Source organism: Erinaceus europaeus, chromosome 17 (genome assembly GCF_950295315.1).
Source record: "Erinaceus europaeus chromosome 17, mEriEur2.1, whole genome shotgun sequence".
Taxonomy (NCBI): domain Eukaryota; kingdom Metazoa; phylum Chordata; class Mammalia; order Eulipotyphla; family Erinaceidae; genus Erinaceus; species Erinaceus europaeus.
The window spans coordinates 8,528,375-8,547,983 of NC_080178.1; the positions used below are offsets into that span (position 1 = coordinate 8,528,375).

Genomic DNA, 19,609 nt, shown 5'->3' on the forward strand with positions numbered 1-19,609 from the left:
CCTGCAGGTGGGGATCCCGGGTCCTCGCATACTATAAAGTGTGCGTTCAGCCGGGTGCGCCACCACCTGGCCCTGATTTCTGGCTTTCTCTATCCAATAAATAATCATAATGAAAAAAATTAAAAATAATAATGAATGAATGAATGAATGAATGAAAGATAAGAATTCTATTTCCGGGAGGACGCAGTGTCACAGGTGGTGGCTTTTCTTTCTGCGGGAACCAGGGGACCCCCGTCCCCTCCCTGCTTCCCTCCCTCGCTCCGCGCCCACGAGGATCGACTCCCTCTGGAAGCGGCTGAGCCGAGTGGCCGGGAGGGGGCGCGCTCAGCCCGGGCTCTGCGGGCCCCGCGGGCGGCTGTGCGGTGTTGCGGGCGGGGCGAGGGGCGGGGAGGGCGCGCGCCGTGCCCTTCCGAGCGAGCTCGTGCGATCGAGATCCCACCCCGGCGCCTGCAGAGCCCCAGGCGCAACTGGTGCGAGGGCTGGTTCTCGCCGGGCGTTGGGTCCCCCAGCTCGCCGCCGCCGCCGCCGCCGCCGCCGGGGCCCGGGCCGCGTGCACGCCCCGCGGGAGGCTTTGCAAGGCGGGGGCCTGTCTGCGCCGAGCTGGGCATTTGCATGAAGCCGCTCGACCCCCCGGAGCAGCGGCTGCAGCGGCGGAGCCCAGCGGCGGCGGCGCGAAGTCGGAGCCAGGCGGCCCCGGGCTCCGGGCCCCGGTGGATGCGCGGCTGCGGAGGGGCCCATGGGCCGGAGCTGAGGCTGCCCGGGGCGGCGGGGCGCGGGGCCGGGGGCGCGGTCGAGGCCCGCGGGCGGCGGCGCAGGAGGAAGCGGAGGAGATCGGGCGCGCCGGGCCCGGGAGGCGGGCAGCGCAGCGCCACCGCTACCCGCGCCGGAGGAGCCGCGGCAGCCCCGGGCTCGCCATGCTCCTGGCCTCGGCCGTGGTGGTCTGGGAATGGCTGAACGAGCACGGCCGCTGGCGTCCCTACAGCCCCGCCGTGAGCCACCACATCGAGGCGGTGGTCCGCGCCGGCCCCCGCGCGGGGGGCAGCGTGGTGCTGGGGCAGGTGGACAGCCGCCTCGCGCCCTACATCATCGACCTGCAGTCCATGAACCAGTTCCGCCAGGACACCGGTGAGCCGGCCCCCCGCCCCTGCCCCTGCGCACCCAGCCCTGCCGCGGTGGCAGCTCGGGGTGGTGCTGGAGGGGGGCGCCCTCCAGCCCCTCTCCCTCCTGCCGTTCCCGCCTCCCCACCCCATGCTCTTAACCTCCACCGTCTGCAATAAAAGCCGATGCAACATGTCACCAATGTGCGCGGCGGCTGTGCAAACCGTTCCGCAAACCGAGCTCCTAGGAACCCTCCCCGGCCTCCCCATTATCTCACGCCCCCCTCCCCCTTAAGTCCTTGGAGGCCCTGCTTGGATTCATGTAGAAAATCGAGGCCACCCCAGCCTCTCCAAAAGGTTTCTTGTCCTCATCTTGCAGCGGTGGCCCCTGGCCCCGTTTCGCCTCTGGCACCCTTGGGTGGGCACATGTCCCCATGGGACGCCTTCCCGCTGCCAGACCGCTGGGGTGTGTATTGGGGGGGGGTACGGGTGGGGGAAGGAAGAAGGGAATCCCTGGATCCTCTCGCTAGTCTCGGGTGGGAAGGGCCCCGGCCTCCCCGGGCTGGAGAGACCAGGTTTGGGGGATCCCACAGCAGGCGAGCGCCTGTGCTCTGTGCACTCCCTTGAGCGCTCCAGAAGCAACAGGCCTGAGCAGATGAAGGGAGGAAGGGGTGGGCCGGCCGCGGTTCCCTCCGGAATGCCTGGCAGGGAAGTCCGGAGGCTCCCTTTGTCCATGAGGAGGAGGAGGAGGAGGACGGGAGGACGAGGAGCATTCCCCAGGAGAAAGTGTCCCCAAGCTTCCTCCTGCAACTGGGGTGTGTGTGGAGTGTAGGAGGGGAGGGATAGGAGAGCCTCTGGCCTCAAGGGAATTAAGTTGCCACTGTGGCCACTTAGCTAACCCAGCTCTGAGCTGAGCTAGGTAGAGAGCCTGGAGGTGAGGGATGGGGGTGAGAGGTGAGGGTGGGGGTTGGGGTGTGTGAGTGTGTGTGTGTGTGTGTGGGGGGGTGTCAATGGAGGGGGAAAGGCAGAGCAGAATGGTTTCTCTTTGCTGGTACTCCAGAGCAGCGGAATTCTCATCCACCACCCATGGGGCTGGGGGGTTGTGGCTTTCTGGAATTCTAGCTGGTCTTTTCCAAGAGTGTGTAACCAAGGAACTGGGAGAGGCAGGTGTGGTGGTGGGGAGGGGCCAAGAGGGTCAGAGAACAGCTGTTGGAGTAAGCGACTTAGTCTTCTTGGAAAGCTCCCAGAACCTGTGTGTTAATTAGGATTGTCATGGGAAAGGGCTATCTTTCCACCCTCCTACACCCTGTCCCCCCCCCCCCCACACACTCCCCGCAGCTTTAGTCAGCACTCCCAGCAACCCCTTTGCCAACAAGGACTCTGCAATCTCTGGTCCTGGTTGATTGGGATTCCAGAAGTGTTAGTATTTGGAGGGGCTTAAACCTTGGTGGGAAAGGTAGAGAAGTGGAACTCCAGAGGAATGTGAGGAGGTTGGGAAAGAGGAATAAGGGAGCCTGAGGAGGAGAGAGAATGTGCTTGCGCAATTCAGATAGAGGTTGTGACAGTGGGGGCATCAGATTCTATGGGGGCTTGGAGGGCGGAGGAGCTGGGTCAAGGAGTGAAGGAGCAGAGATAGCAGCTACTAAGACGCCTGGCAGGGCTAATAGCTCAGAGGCTGAGCCTCTGATTCACATGCTTGAGACCCTGGGTTTTATTTCCCACAGACTTACTCCCCCTCCCCTTCCTCCCACATAACACCTGACAAAGCACCTGACAGGAAATTCCAGTCTTGCTCCAAATGAACCAGCAGGTGATAACATTTTCTGATTATCGGATTAAGTTTCTACACTGTAAGGTCCTCAGTCCCTGTCCCCCATTTGGGAAGGGAGGGAATCTCATCATGTTGGATTGTGTAGGATAAGCAGGAGACTGAGCAAGGATCACAGTTGGAAGAGCTCTTTCTGACAGAAGTGGAAGTTATAGAGAAAGTGCAGTTAAAAGAGACACTATCTCTCTCCACCCTGACCACTGTCTCCAGAGGATAAGCTGACCCCTGCCTGGGGGGCTAGTGGTTGAATTCCAGTCTGAATTCCCTTGATTTTATTTGGTAAGGGCCAGATCCCCCCTCAACTTTAGTTCCTAGTAAGGTTGGAGGTGGGACCTGGGACCTCTTCCATGCAAGCCCTGGGCTGTATCTTTCTAGACCAGGGTTCCTCAGATTTTAGACCAGAGGCCCATATTATGTGAAAATCCATGTTAGAGTGTGTTTCACGTTCTTAGAGGTCTTCAAAATCCACAGGATGCAGATCGCTCAGGTTTTATTTCCTCCTTCTAATGGCCAGTTGGCCAGTGAAAACTGGATGTCTCTCTCCTCCGTGCCAGGGCCGGTGCTGCGTGTCCACAGCACTGGGCTGACGTCCCAGGGAATGCTGAGTCTGTCACAGAACTTGTCATTGTAGAATAGAATCATGGAAGTCTGAACTCCTAGCCCCCTCCTTGCCTGTCACCACCACAGACACAGTTCCCATCAATAAGAACTCACTGAGGAGGCCACGATGGGGTAGGGACTTCAAACCAGGGCTCCTAGGTAACCTCAGCCAAGTTCTGGCAATGTTGAATGAAATACCCCACCATCCTCAGGCCAGAACTGGGAGCTGGGAACCAAAAATACCAACAAACAAAAGAGAGCTGGATATCCCCTGCCCAGAGGCGATTCCTCCTCCATGTGGGAGACATTTCCTGACATGGGGGTTTTGTTGTTCAGAGTCCCCTTCCCCACCCAACCCTCCCCTTCTGCTGCTGCCAAGTGAGTCCTGACTCTGTTCTCCCCTGGGCTTCTGACCTCATCCATCCGGTCTCCTGGGAGATGACTGGGAGGCCACAGACACCCTTCTCCTGCCAGCCTCTGTCTGCCTGGCTCCCCCCTCACCCACCCACCCATTCCCTCCAACCTCAGAGCCTGAGTTGATTTGCATTCTGTGCCTGTCTCTTTCTGGAGCTGAGAGAATCTCAAAGAAAGTGAAAGAAGGGGCTAGACAACAGAGGCTAGACACAGGTCTTGGCTGCTTCCAGAAGCCTTGGAAGATCCTCTTCTTCTGTGGTCATTCACCTTGACTCAAATGAACTCTTTCTGCTGTAGGGCAAGGACTGAAGTGCTTCCGTTCAGCACTCCCCTGGGTCTTCCAACACATCAGCTAGAGACTGCCATTTTGAGCAGCAGGATGGGGAAAGACCATCTCATCTGGAGACATGACCTAGGTGCTCCAAGACTGAAAGACTGAGCAACAAGTCCATTAGCTGCTCAGGGCTCTCTCTCTCTCTCTCTCTCTCTCTCTCTCTCAAATGGAGTGCTATTTTAAATTCCTTCTGGCTCTTTTCCTTCCTTGATTCAAGAGGATGAGCTTGGCTTCCATAGTGGTATTGATGCTACTCAGAGAACCAGTATGGTATGAGGGAGGCCTCTTCTAGATCAGTTTTCTTTGGGCAACTTTTGCCTCTTCTATGTCTTTCATACTCCAAGAAGGATTTGATAGGAAGAAATGAAAAGGCTTGATAGAAACCGAATTTTAGGCTCTTAACACCTCACGTACCCCACCTCAAGCAACACCAGCTCCCAGACATCATTACCCATTCTGTGTGAACACAGGAATGGAGGGATGGGAGCAAGCTTCATGCTAACCAAATGGTATGTGAGGGGAGGGATTTTTAAAATTTTATTTATTTATTTATAGACAGCCAGAAATCCAGAGGGAAGGGAGAAAGACAGAGAGATGCCTGCAGCACTGCTTCACCACTTGCAAAGCTTTCGCCCTGCAGGTGGGGACCAGGGGCTCAAACTCAGGTCCTTGTGCATTATAACATATAGGCTCAACCAGATGCACTAACACCTGGCCCAGGGGGGTCCCCTATGCCTCTTCACAGTGCCTAGTACTCCCCATACATTGTCTTATTTAATCCTCAAGACAGTCTTAGAAAGGAGCTGCTATTCCCATTAAATATATATATTTGCTTATTTATTTTGAGTAGTGACAAAGAAACTGAGGGGGGAGAGAGAGAGAGATATCCGTAGCACTGCTTCACCTCTTGCAAAGCTTGCCCCCTGCAGATGGGGACTAGGGGCTTGAACCCAGGTCCTTGTACATGGTAACATGTGTGCTTTATCAGATGTGCCACCGCCCAGCCTCCTGTTCTCGTTTTTTTATATGAAAGGAAACAAGTTGAACTGTTCAAGTTGCTCAATGTATTTCAGTAGTCAGTGCCATGGTTGAGTGGAGACTCCAAAACCAGTGTCTCAGATGTCCCACATCTGCTTCCTTTGGCAGACAGTTTCTAGAACACCTGCTTTGAGTAGGCAGTGTTCTAGGTGTATGGGATGTAGCAACAATGCCATTATAATCTCTGATCTCTTGGAACATACTAGTAAGGGTAAGGGGCATGGGTAAGGGAGGCTGGGAATTTTTGGCACAGTATATGTTGTAACATAGTATAGATGTAGATAAAAATGCCTAAGAAATCTTGGGTCCCATCTGGAAAGGACTGTCTCCACTTCTTCCGGAAGCAGAACATCCTGGGTGATTTAGGCTGCAGGTATTTGAGCTCCCAGGAAACAGTTATTGTTTTTTTTTTTTTTTTTTCTCTTCCTTTTTAGCTTCTGAGCATTCTTTCTCTCTGTCCCAGTAGAGGCCTTTTTCTTGCCTCATTGCACTATGGGGTCCCTTAAGCGATAGTAATCCTTGATAGTCTTGATGAGAGAAAAGTCCAGGGAGGGCTAGCCTACTTCCAGAACAGGTAGACCAAAAGTGAAAACTTGAACAAGAGATATAGGAAGTCAGGGAGGTTGTTCACAAGCAGATTTCCAGACTGTTCCAGGACACACATGACTAAAATTTAGAGGCTTTTTCTGGTCTCAAACCCAGGGGTTTCTGAAGCAATGGTCCTGGAACTTCCTCTGGAAAGCATCCAGCCAGCTAGTCAGGATTCAGTCCTAGCCATCTCTCTCTGTGGGATCCCTCCCTGTCTGTCGCCTTTTTATTTTCACTGCCAAAACAATCTCATTATTTCTCACTTGGAACTAATTAAGGAGCAAGCACCAGGTCTTCTCACTTCTCAGTGTCAACAAACTTCCCTGGCTATTTCATTGTCTTCACATCACTTCCTGGCCTTCTAGACTGGGTTGGAACACACTTTTCCTGGTTTCTCCCCTGCACTTTTTCATTTCTCCTTGCTCTAGAGTGGCATCAGCCTCCACCACAAATACCCACGTCAAAGGTGCAGAGACACTGCGCACATCAGACATCACAGACAAGCACCACAGACTTCCCAAGAGCAGGGTCTGAGCTGGAAGAACACGTTAAGAGTCATTTTCCCTCTTCTCCTATTTATACCCTCCTGCTCCCCCCCCCCTTTTTTTTAAATCAGAGCACTGCTCAGCTCTGGCTTATGGTGGTGCAGGGAATTGAACCTGGGACTGTGGAGCCCCAGGCATGTGAGTCTGTTTGCATAACCCTTATGCTATCTACCCTCTGCCCTACAAGGCCCCTTCTACTGAAATTCTCTCCTTCTGGCACATTTTTGCTTTATTGAAATTCTCCTGCCCCTTCAAATCCCATGTGGTTTGTCACCCATTTCTTACAATGTTTTCCAAACCACCATTGGCCCGTGCACTCCACTGATAACTTTGAAGTCCTTGGGACACTGCCTGGCATAGGCAAACATCTGGACACCTACTCTCCTGGGGCTGGGAGTTCGGGGAAAGAGACAGACACCCATCAGATTAATCTCATAAATTAGACTGCATCTGCACACCCCAGATAAGTGCAATAAAATAATAGGACCAGGAATTTGACCTGGTCAGGGCAGCTCAGAAAGATTTCCTTGAGGAAATGAATTCGCATCTAAAGGCTGTGTAGGGAAGAGCAGGCCAGGGTGTGATGGGAAAATTGGGAGAAGGCCCAGAAGTCCATGGCAATGAGAGACACACAACAGGGAGGCATGAAGTCTAAAGGGCTCCTGGAAGTTGGTGGGTGGAGGGGACTTCAGATGTGTGGGGTGTGGTCACATTTTTGGCCAGCAAGCATTTTATTGGCATCCTCCTTGTGGCATTTTCAGCTTTACAAATAGTCATTGGCACATCTGTCTTGAGTTAGGCTGTCGGCTACTGGGTGGCACACCCCATAGCGACTCGTGGGGACCCAGAGATGTGAGGTTGATGACCAAGTGCCAAAGGAGCTAGAAGCCTTCTGCCAGTCGCCGCGTGTCATGGAGGCCTCCTTACTGCAGGCAAAGAGCTCGAGTTAAAACACCCGTGTCAAAGTGCGGAGACACTGGTACACATCAGATAGCACAGAGAAGCACCATAGACTTCCTGAGAGCAGGGCCTGGACAGGAAGTGGAATAAGAGGAGGGAATTAAGTTCCCTTCCATGCCTCTGACATGAAATTCGCTTGAAAGAATTATAAGGGGGTGGGGGAAGGCATTAGCACAGCAGGTTAAGCACACATGGCACAAAGCACAAGGACTGGGTAAAGTATCCGGGTTCCAGTCTCTGGCCCCCACCTGCAGGGCGGTGGCTTCGCAAGCGGTGAAGCAGGTCTGCAGGTGTCTTATCTTTCTCTCCCCTTCTCTATCTTCCCCATCTCTCTCCATTTCTCTCTGTCCTATCCGACAACAATGGCAGCAATGACAACAATAACAATAATAACAACAACAAAAGAGCATTAAAAATGGGGGGGGGAAGAAAGAATTATAAGGGAATACTTATGATAGGTATGCGATTTCCAAATCTTCCTTAATTAAGTTATGGGGTAGGATTTGTGCAAAAGTGAAAATAGAAGAGAAAGCTTGGGCACAGTTACCCGAGGGCCCTGGAGAAGCCCCTTCTCTTAAGCTCTTAACACATCACACCTGGGCCACTCTCCTATTGGCCAGCTGGAAGCGCCAGGTGTGGTCACCTTACCCAAACTCCTCTCACTGGGTGCACCTTTTTGTGCTCAAGTTTCTGCTTTCCACATACTCAGGCACTATGCTTGCGCCCCAATTCCCCTGTGTGCAAATTCAGTGCAACAATGTGTCTGTGTTCTCCACAGGGCCTCACTATATACCCCTGTGCTGGCCTCAACAGAAGAACACTTAGGAACCACATGGCAAATACCATAGAGCCAGAGCAGTAAGGAGAACGTCTCTGCAGGCAGAAATGGCAAAACGGAGGTGTGGGGAGAAGGGGTTCATTTCAGTGCAAGGGCTTGACCAGAGGGGGCTAGGGAATGCTGAAGCACCCCTGAGGTGGTTAAGAAAATAGCGATCCAGGAGGCGAGCGGTAGCGCAATGGGTTAAGCACACGTGGCGCAAAGCGCAAGGACCGGCATAAAGATGCGGGTTCGAGCCCCTGGCTCTTCACCTGCAGGGGAGTCGATTGACAGGTGGTGAAGCAGGTCTGCAGGTGTCTGTCTTTCTCTCCCCCTCTCTTGTCTTCCCCTCCTCTCTCCATTTCTCTCAGTCCTATCCAACAACAACGACGGCATCAATAACAACAACAATAACTACAACAATAAAACAACAAGGGAAACAAAAGGGAAAATAAATAACGTTAAAAAAAAAAAAAGAAAGTAGCGATTGAAGTTGCGGATGCTACTGTTTCAGATAGGGAAAGTTCAGACGCTTGTTTCTCCACTAATAAAGGTTCGTCATATGTTATCTCAGCGAAGAATTGAGGAGACAGCATGATTTCCAGGCACTTTAAACTTGTATTCGGAAAAGTTTAGAACATTTACATATTAGGGCATGAGAGAGAGAGAGAGAGAGACAACGAAGGAGAAAGAGTTAAAGGACACTTACATGGTGGTTGGTGGTGGGGCGGGGGGAGAGCTAGTCCACCCAGGGTCTTTCTTTTAAAACCCAAGACCTACCCCGCTAGGGTAAGATAGAGACAGGCTGGGAGTGTGGATCAACTTGCCTATGTCCAGCGGAAAAGCAATTACAGAAGCCAGACCTTCCACTTTCTGCACCCTAAAAAGAAGTTTGGTTCATACTCCCAGAAGGATAAAGGATAGGGAAACTTCTAATGGAGGGGATAGGGCATGGGACTCTGGTGGTGGGAATTGTGTGGAACTGTGCCCCTCTTATTTTATAGTCTTGTTGATCATTATTAAATCAATAAAAAAATGTGAAAAAAAATTACGGAAAGTTCCAATGGAGGGGATGGGACACGGAACTCTGGTAGTGGAAACTGTATGGATCTGTACCCCTGTTATTTTATAATCTTGTTAATCATTATTAAATCACTACTTAAAAAAAAAAGAAAGGAGCGGTTTACATACAGAGTAGAAAACTACTCCGCTGTAAGACACAATGACACCTTCTCTTCTGCTGTATCTGGATGGAACGTAAGTGAATCACTTTGAGATGAAACAAAAGGAGAAGGGTGAGTGTTGGATGACTTGACTCATAAGTGGAACTTAAATAAAAACAAATGACAAAAGGGGGAACATACAGGGTGAGGTTTAGATGAGTTGTGGTCTATTGCAGTTGCTCCAAGGATTCTACCGAGGGCAGATGCATCAGGTATTGGGGACCCAGTGCTTCATCTGGGAGAAAGACTAGAAGTGGTGCAGAGACATCTGTCTTGGGGGAGATAAGAAACTGTACTTATGCCACAACAAATGTCTTATCAATCATTATTTCCTCTAACAGTGGTGGGGAGGGGGGAGAGAAAATGGGATAGGGTAGGAATTTGCTTGACCAAATCACAAGGAAATATGGACACAGAAGATATACTTGGGAAGGTATGTGAGAGCCAGGGCAGAGCTTACAGAAACCTGGGGCAAATACTCAGGCCCAGAATACTCTGGGCGAATACTCAGGCCCATCAATCCCGAATACTTGGGATTGATGACACTATTGTTAAAATGTTGTTTAAGCACATTAGTGAGCATTACTCGAGTGCTGGTCCTGGATACATCCCCTTCCTTCTTTCAAGGGAATATTAAACAGTGTCCTTTGAGTTCTCTAAACATTGTATTTCATAGTTTGTTTTTTTTTTAGCTCTAAAAGGCAATTCCTAGGATTATCTTGAAGAGCCTATGAGAAGAGGGGTAGAGAGCATAATGGTTATGTAGACAGACTCTCATGCCCGAGGCTCTAAAATCCCAGGTTCAATCTCCCGCACCACCACCCACCATAAGCCACAACTCAGCAATGCTCTGGTAAAAAACAAAAAACAAAACAAACAAAAAACCCCATATACTCGGATAAAATGGAATGACCCCTTCAAAGTACTAGAAAACAAGGATTTATAGTAACAATTTTCAATAGAAATTATCATTTAGCTATGGCGGCTGGGGGGCAGGCAGTAGCATAGTGGGTTAAGCTCACATAGCGTGAAGCACAAGGATTGGCGTAAGGATCCCATTGCAAGCCTCTGGCTCCCCCTCCTCCTGCCTGGGGTCACTTCACAAGTGCTGAAGCAGGTGTGCAGGAGAAGCAGTGGATTCATAGTGCAGGCACCGAGCCCCAGAGATAACTGGAGGCAAAAACAACAACAACAACAAAAAAGTATGAAACAAAGTTTTCACCTAGTCCACCTCACAGCAGTTTTTCTTTTTTGTTGTTGTTGTTGTTTGCTTTCTTTCTTTCTTTCTTTTTTTTTTTTTTTTACCAAAGCATTGATCTGATTTATGGTGGTACAGGGGATTGAACCTAGGGCTTTGGAGCCTTAGGCAAGAGAGTCTCTTTGCATAAGCTTTATGCTGTCTACTATATATATATATATATTTTTTTTTTCTCCAGGGTTATTGCTGAGGCTTGGTGTCTGTACTATGAATCCACTGCTTCTGAAGGCCATTTTTTCCCCATTTTTGTCGCCTTTCTGTTGTTACTGTTATTATTGTTATCATTGCTGTCGGATAGGACAAAGAGAAATGGAGAGAGGAGGGGAAGATAGAGAGGGAGAGAAAAAGATAAACACCTGCAGACCTGCTTCACCACTTGTGAAGCGACTCCCCTGCAGGTGGGGAGCCGGGGTTCTGGAACTGGGATCCTTGCGTGGGTCCTTACCTTTCGTACTATGTGCACTTAATCCCGTGCTCCGCTGCACAGTTTAGATATAGACTCATCTCTTTTTCCTTCACTCTTTCACCAAACTACACCCCACATTTGGTGAACTAAAGCACCCCTTCCCCCATTCATAACTTCTCCATCCTGCTTTGGCAGAGAGGATAGCCATCAATTACACTTGTATTGAACTCTGGCCATGTGACAGGTGTTATTCTTAGTGCTTTGTATCCATTCCTTCCTTTAATCCTCTAATCCAACCTTTGAAGTAGCCTGGCCTCCCCTCCCCCAATAGATGAGGAGACCTAGGCTTAGTCACACAGCAGCAGAGGGGAAGGGCCCAAATCTGTTCTGTTGGGACTCCTGCCTGCGCTCTTTGTTTTCCAGGCACACTGGCTACTTTGGACGGAAATCGAGGCCCCCACCCCTCAGTCCCACACCTCCCATCCAGCTACCCCCTCTATTCCCTAGTAGAGATCCTTCCCTTGAATAGGTAATTGTTCTGCTTCTCCTCCTGTCTCTGAATGTTGATGTTTTGGGTCATTAAGGGGCTTGGAGATGGGGTGGGGGGCGGGTTATGACCCCGGCAGGGGCCTGAATACTCATTGTTCCTTTTCTTTCCCTTTTGAATGGGATTCTGTCCCTGGTCTTGGTGTCTCCCTCTCGGTTGGGGTGGGGGGAGGGTTGGGTCCGGGGCCTGTTGTAGGGGAGCCTTTTCCCACCACTTTGATGGATGGGGCTTAAGCTGACAGATGCAGACATTCCAGCATTCTGGGGCCCTCCCAGGCTGCCCTGCCCTGCTTTGAGTCAAGCTTCAGAGAGCATCTATCACTTGAGCCTGTAGCCTCCATGCTGATATTCAGGAAGGCAGCCCTAGTGCAGTGGGGTGGGTCTGAAGGCAGGTTTTTTTTGGGGTGGGGCAGGAGAAGGAATGACTAAGGGAGAAAGAACAGCTCTCCCTTCTGGCCCTGCAGTTTAGAGGGAGGGACACAGGGCAGAAGAGCTCTGATATTTACCCTGTCTGCCATGTGTCAGGTGTCTTATAGGCCTTTATGTGAATTACAGGCTACATGCAAAACCCAGGGACCTGGCCTATACCGTTCACAAAACAAAACAAAACAAAACAAAAACCTGAGAAGGAGCTGCTGCCCTGTTTCTGGGGGGGGGGGGGGGGAGCAAAGCAGGCAGAGGAGTTCTCTTGTCAGCTAGTCAATAAAGGACTTTGGCGGCAAACCAATGTCTCCTGACTCCTCACTAGGAAGTGTTATTTCTGGTGCAGGGCAGTGACTCTCATTCAGTTGTAACTCACCTGCTTCCAACTGCCCCCCCCCCCCCCACTCCCTCCAGGCCCCTCTTGACTAGGCTCTCAGAGGACTGGGCTGAGTGAGTGCTGGAGAAATAGCTCAAATGATAGAGCTTGGGGTTTGCATGCCTTGAGGAAGCAGTTTGATCCTCAGTGCAGGATGTACTCGAATGGTACTCTAACCTCCCTCTCCCTGCCCCCCCCCCCCAATATGTGAAACTCTTAAAAGGCAGGAATGTATCCCCTTCAGAACTGATACCTGTTGTGTCTGGGGGATGGGATGAGGTGAATGTGTTCACAGTGGAGGGAATGCCTTGTAGATGTAAGGCTTTGGGTTTGATCCAAACAAGATTCAAGAAGGAAAAGAAAAGGTCTGCGAGGTGGCACAGGGATAAAGCTTTGGACTCTCAGTCATGAGGTCCTGAGTTCAATCCCCAGCAGCACATGTGCCAGAGTGATGTCTGGTTCTTTCTCTCTCCTCCTATCTTTCTCATAAATAAATAAAATTTTTAAAAAATAGAAGGAAAAAAAAAAGATGGGGCCAGGTAGTGGCACAACTGGTTAAGCACACACATTACAGTGCACAAGGACCCAGGTTCAAGTCTCTGGTCCCCACCTGCAAGAGGGAAAGCTTCACAAGTGGTGAAGCAGGGCTGTAGGCCTCTCCCTCTCCCTCTTAACTTCTCATTGTCTCTATTCAAAATAAATAAAATATAATTTAAAAAAAAGAGAAATGAAATGCTTCTATAAGAAGAGTAGAAGGCCAGGCAGTGGTGAATGAACACATTACCATAAGTAAGGGTCTGGGTTTGAGCCCCCCTCTGCTCCTACCTTCAGGGGGGATACTTCTCAAGTGGTGAAGCAGGTCTACGGGTGTCTCTCTTTATCTCTCCCTCTATCTCTCTGTCCCCTCTCAGTTTCTCTCTGTCCTACAAATAAAACGGGGAAAAAAGGCCACAGGAACAGTGGATTCCTAATGTTGGCACCCAGCCCCAGCAATAACCCTGGTGACAATAAAAAAGTTAATTAATTAAAAATAGAAAGTGCTGGGCTGGGTGGTGGCACACTGGGTTGAGTGCACATGTTACAATGCACAAGGACCCAGGTTCAAGCCCCCAGCCCCACCTGCAAGGGAAAAGCTTTGCAAGTGGTGAAGCAAAGTTGCAGGCGTCTCTCTGTTTCTCTCCCTCTCTATCATCCCCTGTTCGCTCGATTTCAGGCTGTCTCTAGCCAATGAATCAAGATAATAATAATAAAAAATTTAAATGGAGATTTCCTTTTCACAAATAAAAATAGATTAAAAAAGAAAAAAGATAAATTTAAAAAAATATATCAAAAGTGGCAGCAGATGGTGGCTTAATCTTCCTCTCTCTAAAAAGCAATTAAAAATGCTGATATCATTTTGTATTGTGCCCAGCACACAGTAGGACCAGTCCAGGCTTGGCCTGTTCCTGCAACATAGTCCAGCCCGTCACTCACTGACCAAGTTCCATCTCTCTCTCTCTCTCTCTCCCCCCCTCCTTTTCCATGTTCTCCAGGGACCCTCCGTCCGGTTCGCCGCAACTACTATGACCCGTCCTCGGCCCCCGGGAAAGGCGTGGTGTGGGAATGGGAGAATGACAATGGCTCCTGGACACCTTATGACATGGAAGTGGGCATCACCATCCAGCAGGCCTACGAGAAGCAGCACCCCTGGATCGACCTCACTTCCATCGGCTTCAGCTATGTCATTGACTTCAGCACCATGGGGCAGATCAACCGGCAGACGCAGCGCCAGCGCCGGGTGCGCCGCCGCCTGGACCTGGTCTACCCCATGGTCATGGGCGCGCTGCCAAAGGCGCAGTCCTGGCCCACCAGCCCCGGGCCCGCTGCAGCCTCGCCGCCCGGCCCGCCCTGCTCCTGTCCGCAATGTGTCCTGGTCATGACCGTGAAGGCGGCTGTGATCAGCCCTCAGCAGCCCCCCACGACCGCCCGCAAGAACATGCCCCCAGCCGGGGTGCTCAAGCTGCCCGCGCCCCCGGGCGCCAAGGCCCAGGATGCAGGTGGCACCATCCGAGGCCCCGGGAAGACCGTGCAGGTGCAGGCCGTGAGGAGACAGCCATCCAGCTCGCTGGCTGGGGCCACTGCGGGGTCTCCGACCAGTCCCCCCGGGGCCAACGGCAAGATGGGAAGGGTGGCCCTGGCCACCCTGAATCGCTCCAACCTGCAAAGACTTGCTGTTGCCCAGTCCCGGGTACTGATCGCCTCAGGGTAGGTACCTGTCACTCAGCAGGGACTTCTGGGTTAGAGATGGAGGTGGACCATTCACTGAAAAATACTGACATCCGTTCATTTAAAACTATTTTTTATTTGTTTAATTTAGTTGTCTCCAGGGTTATTGCTGGAGCTCGGTGCCGGCACTATGAATCCATTGCTCCTGGTGGCCATCTTTTCCTCTTATTTATTTCTTATTTTTCTTTTCTGTTTTATTTTGTAGGACAGAGAAATTGAAAGGGGAGGGGGTAGTAGGGAGAAAGAAAGACACCCGGGGGCCGGATGGTGGCACCTGGTTGAGCATACATATTGCCATGGGCTTTTAGCTTCCGTCCCCATCTGCAGGGGGGAAAACCTTGCAAGTGGTGAAGCAGTGTTGCAGATGTCTCTCTGCCTCTTGCTCTCTCTTTCATCCCTTCCCTCTCGAGTTCTGGTTGTCTCTATCCAATAAATGAAGATAATAATAAAGAATTAAAAGAAAAGAACAAGATAGATAGATACCTGCAGATATGCTTCACTGTTCATGAAGTGTCCCCGTTGTAGGCGGGGATCCAGAGGCTCGAACCCAGATCCTTGCATAGGTCCTTGAACTTTGTACTATATGTGCTTAATGGGGTGTACCACTGCCTGACCCCCTAAAAATATTTCTATTCTATTGAGTAAAAAAAAATGAGAGGGAAATGGGAGATAGAGATAGAGAGAGAGAGAGAGAGAAACCTGCACCAGTGTTTCACTGATTGTGCAGAACTTTCCCCCTTGCAGGTTGGGACTGGGGGCTTGGCCATGCATCCTTGTGCATGATGACTGGTATGCTTAACTAGGTACACCACTGCCCAACATCCCCTCCCCCACCAAATTCCTTTTACCCCAGGACTGCTCAGCTCTGATTTATGGGGCTGTAGGGGATTGAAGCTGAGACCTCAGAGCCCCAGGCATGAAGGTCTTTTGCAGAACCATTTGTGCTAACTCTCCCCTCCGCAGTTCGGATTTTTACTGTCTGTCCTATCAAGGCAGAAGGCAAGCTTGGCGTGGTGGATGAGGGCTCTGGCTGGCCTTTGGGTTTCAGAAACTCTGTAGTCTAATGGACACATGCCTCCCAGTGGCCTTGTAATTGGGGGGGGGGGTCAGATATTGAAGATGATCTGTCAGTACTGAGGTGATCCCGTCCGCAGAGATGTTGTGAGGGTTAAAGACTAATACCAAGTAATAGCAGGTGACATCAGTGGCGCTCCCAGTAGTTTCTAGCAAGGGGGCTTCATCACCTCCTTTAGTTTAATATATTATTTATTTATTTATTCTCTTTTGTTGCCCTTTTTTATTTTTGTAGTTATTATTGTCATCATTGTTGGATAGGACAGAGAGAAATGGAGAGAGGAGGGGAAGACAGAGTGGGGGAGAGAAAGATAGACACCTGCTGGGGCTCACGTGGAGTGGCTCCAACAGGGGGGGTAAGCCTCCGACCCTCCCTCACCTGCTCTAGTGGCTGCGTGAATTAGAAAGAGACATCAGGGAACATTCTGGTACGAACATTCGTTTATCTGGAGAAGAGTACAGGTTTATATAGAGAGTTAAAGAGAACATTTTTCACATATGTCAGAAATTACAGGTTTCTTAAAGGTGAGCTTGCCCCGATGGTAGGGGACTGGTATGACAAGAATTGATGAGATACATAAAGGTCAAGACGATTAGTTTCCATGATGTAGGCAAGTTAATTATCCAAAGGTATTTGAGAGAAGCATAGAGGTTAAACCAGTAAGGTGAGGTAGAGAAGAAGAAAAACAAGGCTTGATGTGAATCACAGATATCAAAGGACACAAGGAAATAGAATATGGGGGTCTCATTGCCTGGTGCTGGCAGGGGTGTATGATAGAGTGTGCTCTCCTATATGATCAAAAGGTGAAGTGGATGTGTGAACTTTGAGTGAACCCTCAACCAGGCAACCATTTGGCCTGCTGGCAGGGGGAACTAAGTGTGAGAGGCCTGTAGGCTTTCTGTGAGCTTGAGAGACTAACAAGGAGAAACTGAGTCTGGGAGACTTTTCCCTCTTGGCTCATCTCTATAAGGAGAGAGGCTAACAAGTGGGGTGTCTTTCCAGACCTCCACCCAAGGATGGGAGAGCTCCCCGCAGCTCTACCAAGCTTTCACATAGTCCCACAGACATCTGCAGACCTGCTTCACCACCTGTGAAGCGACTCCCCTGTAGGTGGGGAGCTGGAACCTGAGAAGCGACTCCCCTGCAGGTGGGGAGCTGGGGGCTGGAACCGGGATGCTTAATGCCAGTCCTTGCGCTTTGCGCCACCTGTGCTTAACCCACTGCGCTACCACCCTGCTGCCTCCTTCCCCTCCCCCCACACACCGGCATTAAAATGTTACTGATTTACCGACACTTTTTTTTTTGCCTCCAGGGTTATTTATTTATTTATTTTTAAAGATTTTATTTATTTATGAGAAAGATAGGAGGAGAGAGAAAGAACCAGACATCACTCTGGCACATGTGCTGCTGGGGATCAAAGTCGGGACGTTATGATTGGGCCCTCCTCAATCGCTATCGAACAGGCCATGGCCGGTGCGCCACTATGTTCCATCGCTGGGGAGCCAGAGACGACCGAACTGCCCCTACGGCTACAGACAGACTATGACCCACATAGTCAACGACTGCCACCTCTCCAGATTCAAAGGAGGTCTCGAAACTTTACATCAGGCTCAACCTGACGCTGTTGACTGGCTACGGAAGAAGGGCAAACGCTAGGGACCTCATGCTTGAGAGTCCAAAGCTTTACCACTGCGCCACCTTAGAGATCACACCTCCAGGGTTATTGCTGGGCTCAGTGCCTGCACTATGAATCCACTGCTCCTGGTGGCCATTTTTTATTTTTAGTGGATAGGACAGAGAGAAATTCAGAGGGAAGGGGAAGATAGAGAAGGGGAGAGAAAAAGACACCTGCAGACCTGCTTCGCCTTTTGTGAAGCTACGCCCTCCCCCCTCCCCCTCCCCCCTCCCCCCTCCCCCTCCCCCCTCCCCCTCCCCCCTCCCCCCTCCCCCCTTCCCCCCTCCCCCCTTCCCCCCTCCCCCCTTCCCCCCTTCCCCCTCCCCCTCCCCCCTGCCTCCCCCCCCCCCCCCCCCCCGCGGGTTTGGGAGCCCTGGCCTCGAACTGAGATCCTTGAGCTTCTCACTATGTACGCACAACCCAGTGTGCCACAGCCCAACCTTCAAAGTAGTTGTTTTCTTTTTCTTTTTTCCTTAACGTCATTATTTATTTATTTAGGATAGAGACAGAAATCGAGAAGGGAGAGAGAGAGAGAGAGATCAAGAGGGAGAGTGAAAGAGAGACCTGGGGCACTGCTTCACCAACCTGCAGGTGGGGGTTGCCGGGGCTTGAACCCTAGAACTTGTGTATGGTGGTGTGTGTGTTCAACCGGGTGCGCCACTGCCCAGCCCCAGCTGAAGGGATTGTGGCTGATCACGTGCTGAGACTGGGGATTCCAGCTGTACGACGGACACCTGATAGCAGAGTCCAGACTCCTTCTCGCCTCAGCTCTGCTGCTTCTCTGTCAGGTGTGGGCCATGTGGCATATTGTCGGCGCCAAATTAAAGCCTGTTAGTTTTTTTTGTTTGTTTCCTTTTTTTTTTTTTTTTTTTTTTTCAATGTTCTGCTCTCTCTGGAAGCTGGATGACTGACTGCAGACAGGAATCAGTTCATTTTGTGGGGCGTTGTCTCTGTTACTTTTTAGAAAACTGGCTTGGGGGGATGTTATAATTTCTTTTGTTAGTGCTTTCTGTGTTAATGGTGTTTCCAGCCATAAAATGGAAGAGACCCCTGATCCAGGAGCTTCCTACAGCCTTTGCCTGCCAGCCCCCCATTTCTTGTGCACTTGACATTTTTTTTTGTCTCCAGTATTATTGCTGGGGCTCAATGCTGGCACTCCAAATCCACTGGTCCTGGTGGCCATCCTCCCCCCCCCCCATTTTATTGCACAAAACAGAGAAATTAACAGAGGAGAGAGGGAGAGGGAGAAACCTGCAGACCTACTTCACTTCTGGTGAAGCGGATCCCTGCAGGTAGGGAGTGGGGGTTCCAACCTGGATCCTTGTGCTTAATACTATGTGTGCTTAGTACTGTGTGTGCTTAACCAGGGGCACCACTGCCCCCCCCCCCCCCACTTGACTTCTCACAGGTATCCAACCTTCCCTTTCTCCAGAGGGGCCTGGATCAGGTCAGAGCCCCAGGTGAGCTGAATGGCTGAGGGTTAGGGTGGACTGAGGGCTGTGAAGTGCAGGCCGCCCACAGCTGGGTCTGTAGAGAGCTGCTTGGAGCCAGGAGGAGAGAGACAGGAAAGGGGGTGCACTACAGAACAGGGGTGTCAGATGGAGAGGCCTGTCCTCTGCTCCTACCTCAGCCACTCAGTGTGTGAGACCGGGTTCATCCTATTTACTCCCCTACCTGCCCCACAGGGCCGACGTGAGGGTCCGTCAGCATTATCCTGTCCCCTAGAGCAGGGGAGCCAGAGAGAACAGGGAAGAAAGACACAGAAGTTCCCTCTAAGTTCCACCAGTCAGGTTCTAGACTGATGCCCACATGGAAGGATCACAAGAGAGACAGCCAAGTTTCCAGGACATGAGCATTTGCCAAGAAAGAAGGGACAGTAAAGTGCAGAAAATAGGGGGCCATGCAGTAGTGCAGCGGGTTAAGTGCATGTGGCACAAAGCGCAAGATCCTGGTTTGAGCCCTCTGGCTCCCCACCTGCAGGGGAGGTTGCTTCACAGGCGGTGAAGCAGGTCTGCAGGTGTCTGTCTTTCTCTCCCCGTCTCTGTCTTCCCCTCCTCTTGATTTCTCTCTGTCCTGTCCAACAACAATGATAGCAATGACTATAATAATAAAAACAACAGCAAGGGCAACAAAATGGGGGG

The 19,609-nt window shown here is 51.0% G+C and overlaps 1 protein-coding gene across 1 annotated transcript in view; it reads left to right on the plus strand.

The window, feature by feature from the left end:
• The first annotated feature begins 395 nt into the window (after window positions 1–395).
• DTX4 (deltex E3 ubiquitin ligase 4) overlaps window positions 396–19,609 on the plus strand; it is a 59,342-nt gene continuing 40,128 nt past the window's right edge. Inside the window, exons 1-2 of the mRNA XM_007519492.3 lie at window positions 396–1,125; window positions 13,986–14,697. Of these exons, the coding sequence (XP_007519554.1) occupies window positions 915–1,125; window positions 13,986–14,697 (923 nt within the window). The 5' untranslated portion in view covers window positions 396–914. The remainder of the gene's footprint in view (window positions 1,126–13,985; window positions 14,698–19,609) is intronic.